The sequence below is a fragment of the Catharus ustulatus genome, chromosome 7, assembly GCF_009819885.2.
Source record: "Catharus ustulatus isolate bCatUst1 chromosome 7, bCatUst1.pri.v2, whole genome shotgun sequence".
NCBI lineage: Eukaryota > Metazoa > Chordata > Aves > Passeriformes > Turdidae > Catharus > Catharus ustulatus.
In genome coordinates, this window is record NC_046227.1 from 38,607,420 (window position 1) to 38,619,701 (window position 12,282).

At 54.8% G+C, this 12,282-nt stretch overlaps 1 protein-coding gene across 8 annotated transcripts in view; it reads left to right on the top strand.

Annotated features, from left to right (window-relative positions):
- LOC116999006 (formin-like protein 2) overlaps positions 1–9,892 on the top strand; it is a 109,310-nt gene extending 99,418 nt beyond the window's left edge. For 4 of the 8 annotated variants that reach the window (XM_033065280.1, XM_033065283.1, XM_033065285.1 and 1 more), the window contains 8 exons: positions 398–466; positions 559–639; positions 1,534–1,663; positions 2,372–2,535; positions 2,625–2,726; positions 3,156–3,254; positions 3,682–3,805; positions 9,643–9,892. In XM_033065280.1, coding sequence (XP_032921171.1) covers positions 398–466; positions 559–639; positions 1,534–1,663; positions 2,372–2,535; positions 2,625–2,726; positions 3,156–3,254; positions 3,682–3,805; positions 9,643–9,749 — 876 coding nt within the window. In that variant the 3' untranslated portion in view covers positions 9,750–9,892. Of the gene's footprint in view, positions 1–397; positions 467–558; positions 640–1,533; positions 1,664–2,371; positions 2,536–2,624; positions 2,727–3,155; positions 3,255–3,681; positions 3,806–7,066; positions 7,201–8,158; positions 8,953–9,642 lie in introns of those variants that run through there. The other 4 variants (XM_033065281.1, XM_033065284.1, XM_033065287.1 and 1 more) reach the window with 2 other exon arrangements.
- Positions 9,893–12,282: the final 2,390 nt, after the last annotated feature.

The following is a 12,282-nucleotide window of genomic DNA, read 5'->3' on the forward strand; positions in this document are numbered from 1 at the left end:
GGAATATCTCATTGCAGTGCCATGGCAGGGACACCTCCCACTGTCCCAGGCTGCTCCAAGCCCCAGCCTGGCCTTGGACACTCCAGGGATCCAGGGGCAGCCACAGCTGCTCTGGGAATTCCAGCCCAGCCAGGAATTCCTAATTCCCAATGTCCCAATTTCCATCCCTGCCCTCTGGCAGTGCAGCCATTCCCTGTGTCCTGTCCCTCCCTCCCTTGTCCCCAGTCCCTCTCCAGCTCTCCTGGAGCCCCTCCAGGCCCTGCAAGGGGCTCTGAGCTCTCCCTGGATTTCCCTGAGCTGTCCAGGAAGGTTTTTTCCAGAATGTGAGTGTTTGGATGTTGATTTTCCTGCTGGCTGGATGTGCATTAACCAAAGCTCTTCTTGTGTTTCCCCACAGCAACTCCACGCCATCATCGCTGCCTCTGTGTCCATAAAGTCATCCCAAAAACTGAAGAAAATCCTGGAGGTAGGTCTGATCTCAGCTCTCCTTCCAGGGGAGTCTGAACCCCCAGGAATTTGTCCTAAGAATTCCTACTCTGCTCTGTTTCATCCTGGCAGATCATCCTGGCTCTTGGCAATTACATGAACAGCAGCAAACGAGGGGCTGTCTATGGATTTAAGCTGCAGAGTTTAGACCTGGTAAGAAAAGCAGGGATGTGCTGTGGGCACCTGCTGGGAATTAGTGTGGAGTTCTTCAGGTTGGAAAAACCTTCCAAGAGCATGGAGCCCAACCATTCCCGGCACTGTCCCTGTCCCCAGTGTCACATCCACAGAGCTTTGGGATCCCTGCAGGGATGGGGACTCCCCCTGAGCACCTTTTCCATGCAGGAATTGTCCCCAAATCCACCCTGCCCTGCCCTGCCCAGCCTGAGCTGTTCCCTCTGCTCCTGTCCCTGTTCCTGGAGCAGATCCCAAATCCCCCCGGTGTCCCCTCCTGGCAGGGAATTCCAGAGAGGGAAAAGATCCCTCTGGATCCTCCTTTGCTCCAGGCTGAGCCCCTTCCCATTTCCCTCAGGATTTCTCCATTCCCTTCCCATTTCCCTCAGGAATTCTCCATTCGCTTCCCATTTCCCTCAGGAATTCTCCATTCCCTTCCCATTTCCCTCAGGAATTCTCCATCCCTTTCCCATTTCCCTCAGGAACTCTCCATTCCCTTTCCCATTTCCCTCAGGAATTCTCCAGCCTTTCCCAGCTCCATTCCCTCCCCTCCCACTCTGCAGCCCCTCAGGGTCCCTGCTGTCCCCGAGCTGTCCCCAGCCCTGGAGGTGTCCCAGCAGTGTCACTCAGGGCTGGGTCACACAGCCCAGGGCCCTCCTGCCCCCCTGGGCACCCCTGGGCTCGTGTCCATCACCCCCAGAACCTTTCCCAGTTTTCCAGCCTCTCTGTCCCACCCCTGTGACCCTCCAGGGGGTTGTGGTGACCCAGGTGGCTGCTGGGGGACTCCTCTGGTGCTTCCCAGCATGGAGAACTCTCTGAGTCCCTTTGTTTGGAGCCTGCTCCCAGCTCCCCCCTGCTCTCCCCTGCCCTTCCCAGCTCCTGGAGACGAAGTCGACGGACCGGAAGCAGACGCTGCTGCACTACATCTCCAACGTGGTGAAGGACAAGTACCAGCACGTGGCCCTGTTCTACAACGAGCTGCACTATGTGGAGAAGGCAGCAGCAGGTACAGCCCTGTCCTGTGCCCCTGCAGGGTGGGACATTGCTGGCACTGCTGGGTGTCCTGGTTGGAAACAGGTGTCTGCTGAGAAAGGCAGGAGCTTCTCTTGGAATGCAGAATGTAAACCCCCTCCCCCCAAATTATTGTAATTCTGAAATCAAGGGGCTCTCAGGCAAAGATATGGGAATAGGAATAACAGTTCTTTACTAGGGAAATTAAAATAGAAATACAGCACTACAAAGAACAAACCCCAAACCCTGACAGAATCAGAATCCAAGCTGACAGCCGTCAGTCAGGCAGGGTGTTGGCAGCAGTCCCATCCCATGGTGGCTGCATCCTCCTGCAGTGACAGATGTGGCTCAGCTGGAGCAGTGCTCCTGGACAAGGTGCAGTTTCCCTCCCAAGCCCAGGGATGATGTGGAAGGGTCTGGTTTTCCTCTGGGATCCAGTGGGAAAGGCTGCTCTGATGTTCCAAATCTCAGATTTGATCAGGGTAGGAAATGCTTGGCTCCTCCCCTGGCTGGAGCATCTCCCCATGGGATGATGGAATTTTATCAGCCATGCCCTGGGACTCAGTGGCCATGGACAGGAGAGATCTCCTGGAGGGAGGATGGGCTGTGGGACAGATAAAGATCCCTGCCCAGCTGGTTTAACAGCTGGGGACAGAGCACACACTGCTGTCACATCCTGCCTTGCACCCTGTGTCACCCCCAGTGTCCCTGGAGAACGTCCTGCTGGATGTGAAGGAGCTGCAGCGGGGCCTGGAGCTCACCAAGCGTGAGTACACCATGCATGACCACAACACCATGCTCAAGGACTTCATCCAGAGCAACGAGGGCAAGCTCAAGAAGCTGCAGGACGATGCCAAAATAGCCCAGGTGGGTGTGAGTTGTGTGTTTGGGCTGTATCTCCATGGGAGGCTGGGATGTTGACAGTGAGCAGGACACTGAAGCTGTGCCTGTTGCAGGATGCCTTTGATGATGCTGTGAAATATTTTGGGGAGAATCCCAAGACAACCCCACCCTCAGTGTTCTTCCCGGTGTTTGTCCGCTTTGTGAAGGCCTACAAGGTAAACCAGAGCTTCCTCTTCCTCCTCTTTCTTCTCTTCCTCCTCCTCCTCCTCCTCCTTCTCCTTCTCCTCACCCTCTTTTTCCTCCCTGCACTTCTCCTCCTATACTCTTCTGCTCCTTCTCCTCCTTCTCTTTCTCCTCTTTCTTTTCCTCCTCCTCCTCCTTCTTCTTTTTTTACTTCTCCTTCCTCCATTCTTCCTTTCTTCTTCTTTCTCCTCCTTTGTCCCTTCCTTCCTTCCTTCCTTCCTTCCTTCCTTCCTTCCTTCCTTCCTTCCTTCCTTCCTTCCCTCCTTCCCTCCTTCCTTCCTTCCTTCCTTCCTTCCTTTTCCTTCCTTCCTTTTCCTCCCCCACAAAGGCCCATGGTGGCACAGATCCCATCCCTCCCTGGCTCCCTGGGATCTCTAACCCCTGGATTTTCTCACAAACAGCAAGCAGAGGAGGAAAACGAGCTGAGGAAAAAACAGGAGCAGGCCTTAATGGAAAAACTCATGGAGCAAGAAGCGTTGATGGAGCAACAGGACCAAAAGGTACAGGACAAACCCAGCTCCCAGCTGGGATCCTGGTCCTGGTTGTCAGAAACCTCAGCTCCAAGTGACGAACTGGAGTTGCCTGGGAAGAGTCTGCAAGTTTTTATGGAGGGAACTGGGATGGTGGTGGGAATGGGATGGCAGCAGGTGGGTCTGCTGCTGTGGAAGCCTGCAGAATTAGAGACAACTAAACAGGTGGGGAGTCTTTTCCATGTTGTTGTCTTTTCCATATTGTTGTCCTTTCCATATTTCCATGAGCTGAACTTTATCCTTCCCTGACTTCTCCTCGGAGCAGGAGCAGCGAGCCCAGGGCTGTTCCCTTGGAATGGGGGAATGGCAGGACTTGGGGGGTGTGTGGGTGTGTGAGGCTCTGCAGGAAGCCCAGCAGGGCTGGAGCTGCATCCTGAGCTCCCTGTGCTGTTCCCAGTCCCCTTCCCACAAGAGCAAGCGGCAGCAGCAGGAGCTGATCGCGGAGCTGCGGCGCCGGCAGGTCAAGGACAACCGGCACGTGTACGAGGGCAAGGACGGGGCCATCGAGGACATCATCACAGGTACCCCCTGAACCCCTGTCACCTGAACCCCTGCCATCACAGGTACCCCCTGAACCCCTGTCACCTGTCACCTGAACCCCTGTCCCCTGAACCCCTGGAATCACAGGTACCACCTGAATCCCTGTACCCCTGTCACCTGAACCCCTGCCATCACAGGTACCCCCTGAACCCCTGTCACCTGAACCCCTGCCATCACAGGTACCCCCTGAACCCCCTGAACCCCTGGAATCACAGGTACCACCCCTGAGCAATGTCCCCATCACAGGTATCCCTGTCCCCTGTACCCCTGACCCCATCACAGGTACCCCTGAACCCTGTCCCTGTCACCTGTACCCCCTGAACCCCTGACCCCGTCACAGGTGCCCACCCCATCCCAGCTGGAAATTCCACCCTCAGGAACAACAGGGGGATATTCCAGCCTCAGGATATTCCAGCAATTCCTAGGGGAAATCTGTCAGACAGCTGGGAATTCCAGCCTTGGGAAAAACAGGGGGATATTCCAGCCTCAGGAATTCCAACCTCACAAATTCCCTGGGGGAATCTGCCAGTCAACTGGGAATTCCAGCCTTGGGAAAAGTGGGGGAATATTCCAGCCTCAGGAATTCCCATGGGGAATCTTCCTGTCAGTTGGGAATTCCAACCTCAAGAATTCTCAAGGGGATATTCCTGCCTCAGGAATTCCCAGAGGGCATATTCCAGCCAGCTGGGAATTCCAGCCTCAGGAATTCCCTGGGGGAATCTGCCTGTCAATTGGGAATTCCAACCTAAGGAACAACAGGGGAAAATTATAATGGCATCCCATTATAATTCCAACCCCAGGAATTCCCAAGAATTCCAGCCTCAGGTATTCCCAAGGGGATCTGCCAGCCAGTTGGGAATGCCACCCTCAGGAATTCCCAGGGGGAATCTGCTTTGGGCTTTGTCCCCTCCTGAGGGTGTTGTTTGTGTGGTGTGGAGCAAGTCCAGAAGGTTCTGCTCCTTCTCTTCCAGCTTGTGGGGACATTCCCAGGGATTTGGAGCAGGCAGGGGGTGCCTGATCCCACAGCTGCTCCAGCTGTGCTGTGTGGATCTGCCCCAGATCCCTTTTTGCTCCCCACAAATGGGATCAGTGTGAGGATGTAGAGCCTCTGTTTTCTTGAAGGTTGATCCCAGAAATCCTTCAGGCAACCCCCAGTGAGCCCAAACTGCTCCAGGTTTTCCTGCAGATCCCAGAGGGAAGGGACACAGCCCCTGGTGCAAATATTTGCTGATGAAAAGAGCCCCTGAACTGCACCTTTCCCAGGAATTAAATCCTTTGTAACACTTCCAGCTTCTGGGATCACAGAACTGGAAGTGTTCCACACGTTTTTCACCTGTGCTGTGGAAGGAAAATGATTTAACACCTCAGGAGCTTCACAAACTCCATTTCCTTGCACAGAACCCTTAAAAAAAACCTCAAAAAAAGTCTTTGCCAACTGCTCCTGGAAGTTTTCCACAGGAGTTTCTCCTGCAGAGGGGCAGGGAGCTGTTTGATCCCTCACTAAGGGAAGCCAGGGAATTTGTGTGTGAAGCTTTCCCAACTCCTTCTCACCTTGGTTAATGGCCCTGAGATAAGATTCCTCATTTGAAGGGCAGCAATTTCCAACCTGGCATCGCTTCCACAGCTCCTCCTGGGCTGGTTTAATTGGAAAAATGGTTCTGCTCTGTGGCAGGAGCAGATTGTGTGGCTGACACCAATCCCTGTGGAAAAAAACATCAGGGGAGAGGGTGCCAGGCTCCAATTAAACATTTCCTGTGCTTTGTGCCTGGGTTTGCTCATTCTGAGGCCTCAAGCCACAGAGGAGGAAAGGTCAGGCATGGAAGGGCAGGTAGGACTGAGGTCACCTCCACCTCCCTGGAGATCTCCCAGTGAATCCTGAAATTCTTATCCCTGGAGATCTCCCAGTAAATCCTGAACTTCCCCAGTCCTGGAGCTCTCCCAGTAAATCCTGAACTTCCCATCCCTGGAGATCTCCCAGTAAATCCTGAACTGCTCATCCCTGGAGATCTCCCAGTAAATCCTGAACTTCCCATCCCTGGAGATCTCTTAGTAAATCCTGAATTTCCCCCCAATCCCTGGAGATCTCCCAGTAAATCCTGAATTTCCCCCCAATCCCTGGAGATCTCCCAGTAAATCCTGAATTTCCTCCCAATCCCTGGAGCTCTCCCAGTAAATCCTGAAATTCCCATCCCTGGAGATCTCCCAGTAAATCCTGAACTTCCCCAGTCCTGGAGATCTCCCAGTAAATCCTGAACTTCCCAATCCCTGGAGATCTCCCAGTAAATCCTGAAATTCCCATCCCTGGAGATCTCCCAGTAAATCCTGAACTGCTCATCCCTGGAGCTCTCCCAGTAAATCCTGAACTTCCCCATCCCCTGGGAGAGCTCCAGGCCAGGCTGGAGCATTTGGGGACAATGAGAGGTGTCCCTGCCATGGGAAGAGATGAGTTTGGGTTGGAAGGGACCCTAAACTCTTCTGGGATTCTCTGAGCAGATCAAACCCCTCCTGACACCTCCCACCCCCCTTGTCCAGGGGCAGAGTGTCCCCATGGAGGCCAGGGCTGTCCCTGCTGGGCAGTGACCCCATGGAGCCCAGGGCTGTCCCTGGGCAGTGTCCCTGTCCCCGTGGAGCGCAGGGCTGTCCCTGGGCAGTGTCCCTGTCCCCATGGAGCCCAGGGCTGTCCCTGCTGGGCAGTGTCCCTGTGGGAGCCCAGGGCTGTCCCTGGGCAGTGTCCCTGTCCCCGTGGAGCCCAGGGCTGTCCCTGGGCAGTGTCCCTGTCCCCGTGGAGCCCAGGGCTGTCCCTGGGCAGTGTCCCTGTCCCCGTGGAGCCCAGGGCTGTCCCTGCTGGGCAGTGTCCCCATGGAGCCCAGGGCTGTCTTGGGCAGTGTCCCTGTCCCCATGGAGCCCAGGGCTGTCCCTGCTGGGCAGTGTCCCCATGGAGCCCAGGGCTGTCCCTGCTGGGCAGTGTCCCCATGGAGGCCAGGGCTGTCCCTGGGCAGTGTCCCTGTCCCCATGGAGCCCAGGGCTGTCCCTGCTGGGCAGTGTCCCTGTCCCCATGGAGCCCAGGGCTGTCCCTGCTGGGCAGTGTCCCCGTGGAGCCCAGGGCTGTCCCTGGGCAGTGTCCCTGTCCCCATGGAGCCCAGGGCTGTCCCTGGGCAGTGTCCCTGTCCCCGTGGAGCCCAGGGCTGTCCCTGCTGGGCAGAGCTGACGCTGTGTGTGTGGCTGTTGTTGTTCCCATGCAGTGCTCAAGACGGTGCCGTTCACCGCCCGCAGCGCCAAGCGCGGCTCTCGCTTCTTCTGCGACCCCGTTGTCCCCGAGGAATTCCATTCCTAAACCCTCCCTCTCTCACACCTGGCGCTCTTAGAAAGCAGGAAGGTCGCTGTAGGCTTTTGGCCACTTTGTTTGTGTGGATCTGAGCCAGGAGTCTGTGACTGTTCAGTGTGTAGTGGTGTCCTGACGTCCTAGTGGTGTCCCCTGTGTTGCATGTCCTGTCCGTGCCATGGATCCCATCCCATCCCATCCCACTGATCCCATCCCATCCACTGATCCCATCCCTCTGGGGCTCTCTGGGGCTCACTGGGCTGAGCTCCTGCAGCCCCAGCAGTGACAGCCCCCCTGGCTCGATGTCACCTGAGGGGCCCTGCATGTGGCACCTCCCGGTGGGCTGGGGGCTGCATGGACCTTGGGGTGGTTTCTGCCTGGGGAGTGTCCCCCATGGGTGCTCTGGGGCTCCTAACCAGCTCCTGCATGTTCAGCTGAGATCTCTCCTTGTTCATCCACATCTAACTCTTCTGTTCCGTGTCAGTTCCACGCCAGCTTTATCTGATGGCACCAGGAATTCTCACTGAGCAGGGGTGGGGAGCAGGGCTGGGCACCCTGGGAGTGCAGGGCACAGCCCCTGGAATGGTGCTGAGGCACAGCTGACACGGAACTGAGCCATTGCCACCGTGGTGTCCCTAACCCAGCATGGCCCTGGACGCTGCTGTGCTCAGCCTGAGGAGCCAGCAGTGCTCCTCCACCCTTCCCTGTGGAATTCCATCAATAAATCCACAGACTAACCCACTCCATGGTTCTTTGCCCTTCTGGGTTCTCTCTGTCTTCTCTTCCTGGAGCCAGCCTTCAAAGCAGCTTGGAATTGGGGCAGGGAGTGTCCTCCTGCCCCTCCTGCCCTCTAACCCCTCTTGCTCTGTGCTTTCAGCCCGGGAGGTTTGAACACTGACTTTTGCTCTTCATTCTCCATCCCATTTTTTTACTTAACCATCATTTTTTTTTTTGTGTTTTGTTTTTTTTTTCTGTTTGTTGTTTTTTGTTTGTTATTTTTTTTTCTGTTTAGCCCTAAAGAAGAATAATATCACTAAATTTCCCAATGTTCACTCGAGGGTAAGGATTTCTTCTAGCACAGCCGTGGTGGAGGATTCCCAGAGCTGGCAAGCATCACTTTTTACTTGGCTTCCTCCTCTCTCTCTGTGCCAGGCAGCTGGTGGTAGATGTGGCTGAGCTAATACTGGTGAGACCCTCGAGGCCACTTGAGACCCAGAGCCTTGATTTTCACCTCTGGGATCCACAGGATGTTGGCTGGTGCCCATCATCTTTGTTTGGCCACTTCTCCTCAAATTGAGCCCCAAACAGTCCTGTCCCCAGGTGCTGTTGGTCAGTGACCACTCACACTCCATTTTGGCCATTTCTCCTCAAGCCCAGCCCAAAATAGTTGGGTTGTTGGCCCCAGGTGTCCCCAGTTTTGTCCCCAGTTGGGTTCTGCATGAGGTGCAGTCTCCAACTCCAGGTGTGTTGAGGTTTGGGAGTTCTGTGTAGCTCCCACCATGAGTTATCCAGGAAATCTGAGGGATTTGCTCAGTCCAGCACAGATTTGTTGGCCAGGAGACCAAGATTTGAACTGGAATTGTCTCAGGGCTTGTTCTGCTGTAGGTGCACAGGTGACAGCACATGTGACACCTGGAATGTCCCATTCCATCATCCCATCCATCAGCTTTCTCCCTTTTCCATCCATCCCATCCCATGCTCAGTGTTCCCTCCCCAGCTCTCCTCTCCTTGGGCTGATTGATGAACAATCACTGCAGCCACGAAGAGCAGCTGGAAAATCCAACAATCCAACCTAGTGCCAGCTGCTCTTCCCAGGGCACCTCTGTAGATCTCAGAGGTCCTTGCCAACCTGAAAAATTGCATAAATCCTAAATCTGAATGGGATGGGGGTATCCTAAATCTAAATGGGATGTGGGGATCTTAAATCCTCCCAGGTGTGGCTGAACCCACATCTCCCACCAGTGAGGAGCATCCTCCAGCTCTGGTGTTTTCAGGGATGTGGGAACACCTCAGAGCCCACCTCTCTTTAGATCTAGGAGGTCCTTACCAACCTGAACAATCCCATGAATCCTAAATCTAAATGGAATGTGGGGATCTTAAATCCTCCCAGGTGTGGCTGAACCCACAGCTGCCACCAGTGAGGAGCATCCTCCAGCTCTGGTGTTTTCAGGGATGTGGGAACACCTCAGAGCGCACCTCTCTTTTAGCTCTCAGAGGTCCTTGCCAACCTGAACAATGCCTTGGATCCATGCTAAAAGGGCTGTGGGGATCCCCCAGCAGCATCCCTGATCCCCCAGCTCCATCCCCGTGATCCCACCAGTATTACCCTGCCGCTGGGGCTGTAGTTGGGCACGTCCGTCCTTCCGTCCATCCCCTCCCCTCCCGCGCTCCACAAGCTGCTTTGATTGGCTTCCAGCGGGCCTGTGGCTGTCTGTGCTGCTGTGCTGTGTGTCCCTGTGTCCGTGTGTCCGTGCTGACCCCGCTGGCTCCCCGCAGATCTCCGGAACCAGCCGTACCGCCGCGCCGACGCGCTGAGGAGGAGCGTGCGCCGCCGCTTCGACGAGCACGGGCTGCGCTCCAACGGCGCCGAGCTGGCCATGTGAGCCCTGGGGAGCGGCCTGGGCTCCACAGCCCCCGAGGAATCCACCAGGAACCCTCCAGGAACCCTCCAGGGGCAGCCTGGGCTCCACAGCCCCTCCAGGAATCTTCCAGGAGCAGCCTGGGCTCCACAGCCTCTCCAGGAACCCTCCAGGAATCTTCCAGGAGCAGCCTGGGCTCCATACCCTGCTCGTGGAGCCCTCAGGAGCAGCCTGGGCTCCACAGCCCCTCCAGGAACCCTCCAGGAACCCTCCAGGAGCGGCCTGGGCTTCTCACACTGCCCAAGGAGCTCTCAGGAGCAGCCTGGGCTTTTCAATCCTCTGAGGAACCTTCCAGGAGCAGCCTGGGCCCCTCACCCTGCCCAAGGAGCCCTCAGGAGCAGCCTGGGCTCCACAATCCCCCAAGGAACCCTCCAGGAGCAGCTGCCTGGGCTCCTCATCCCAGCCTGGGCTCCTCACTCCACCCGTGGAGCCCTCAGGAGCTGCCTGGGCCTCTCTCCCCCTCCAGGAGCCCTCACACCCACCCAAGGAGCTCTCCAGGATAAGCCTGGGCTCCACAACCCCTCCAGGAGCCCTCAGGAGCTGCCTGGGCTCCTCACTCTGCTCATGGAGCCCTCAGGAGGAGCCTGGGCCCCTCACTCCTTTCCCCATCCCGGTCTGAGCTGTTCCCGGGGCTCCTCACCCCAACCTGGGCTCCTCACCCCACACACTGCTCTGAGCTGTTCCCTGGGCTCCTGGGGCTCCTCTCCCTCACCCAGGCCATGAGCTCTGGGCTGTGGGCTGCTCCGGGCTCCGTGCTCCATGCTCTGGGCTCTGGGTTCTGTGCTCTGAGTTTTGGGCTCTGTGCTCCAGGCTCTGGGCTGCTGTTTGCTTCAGGCTCTGGGTTCTGTTCTCTGGGCTGCTCCAGGCCCCGCTCCCGGCCCCGCTCCCCAAGTGCCTCAATGGAAGCTCCCGCGGCCCCGCGGCCCCGGGCTGGGGGTTCCTGTCTGGCCGCCGAGGCTCCCTGCAGGATTTGTAACCAAAATGTAAAATAGGGGTTGGTTTGGGAGGGGTTGGGTTGCTGAGAGTTAGGGGGCCTGTGGGGCTGACTGGTTGGAAACTGGGAATACTGGGAATACTGGGATGTGCTTGGCTTTCAGTGCTGGGCCTCGGTGCCTTCAGCTGCACTTAACAGCTCTTTTTTAATTAACACTACAAACAAAGACATTGAAGGGCTCTCTGGACATGGAATTAAAACAATCCCAAGGAGGAGCAGCCCAGCCCTCTCATCGCAGCCCCTGGATGGGATTTGGGCCCACAGGAGCTCTGGGATGTAAACTCCATGGGCAGCGTTGGGATAACAGCCTATTTATTAATTAGCACTAAGAATTAACAGCCAGCAATCAGCACCAGGCTCTGAGGGTGCTGCAGCCCAGCTCCTGGGCAGGGGGATTCCCTCACTCCATCCCATCCTGCTGGGATCCCAGCAGGTTTGGGGCTCTCCCAAATTCCAGGGCCCTGCTCCCCTCCTGTGCCTGGAGCAGGATCCACATGGATCCCACTGCCCCTTCCAGGAGCTGGCAGCAGCTGCACTGAGAAATTTCTCCTTCCCAAATCCCGTTTTGCTTCCAGCTTCCCTGCCTGGGCTCATCTCTGTTAATTGTAAAATTTCTTGTATAGTATTTAACCACTGATTTTCTTTGCCCTTTTTTTCCATTGTGCTCCCCTGAACCACTGGTGAAGGTCCCTGGTTTTTGTTTTTGTTTGTTTTTTTGTTTTTTTCCCCCATGGATAATGTGTAGTTATATGATAATCTGTTTTTAAATGTACAGATATTTTGCTACAAAATTGGTGCAGTTTTTTATGGTTTTTACACTCTCCCCTCCCTTAGCCTCTGGGTAATATTGTAAATATTGTTTAAAAGGAAATAAATGCATCAAGCCTGTGCTATACAATCTGAATGTTATTTTAACTTATAGTTTTTGTTTTTATATTTAACTAAAAGGACAGTTTGGGACTCAGAGTTACACGTTGACCAATTTCCAGGAATTTTTCCTTGAAAAACTGCCAAGTTTTTGCATTTACAGCACTGTGTACTTGACCTGCTAAAGAGAACATGCCACTGTTGGAATGAGTGTTTGCATCAAAGCAAATTGGGTAATTTGAATTTCAAATTCCAGCACTTGTCGGGGTATAAGCACTAAATCTCATTTTCTTCAGCTCAAAGGTATTTTTCTAACAAAAGCCCAAAATGAAAGCCAAGCTGGCATGTTCTCTTTAATATTTTTCTAGTCATAGATCTGCTGCTTAGCAAGATTAGAAATGTTTTCTAAAGCAGTTCACGTTCCTTTCCTGGTCTGTTCCTGCCATAAAATCAAATAAACTATTTACACTACTACATTGGGTCACTCTTACCTGGGTTTTTGGGGTGGTTTTCTTTTTTTCCTAAAAAATGGTGATATCTGATAGGTGAACACCTGGAGTTTGTGTGGATGAAAACTGAATTTTGAAAATAATCTATTTATTCTTTGTTATTTTGGAAGAGGCTGAGGGAAGAAAT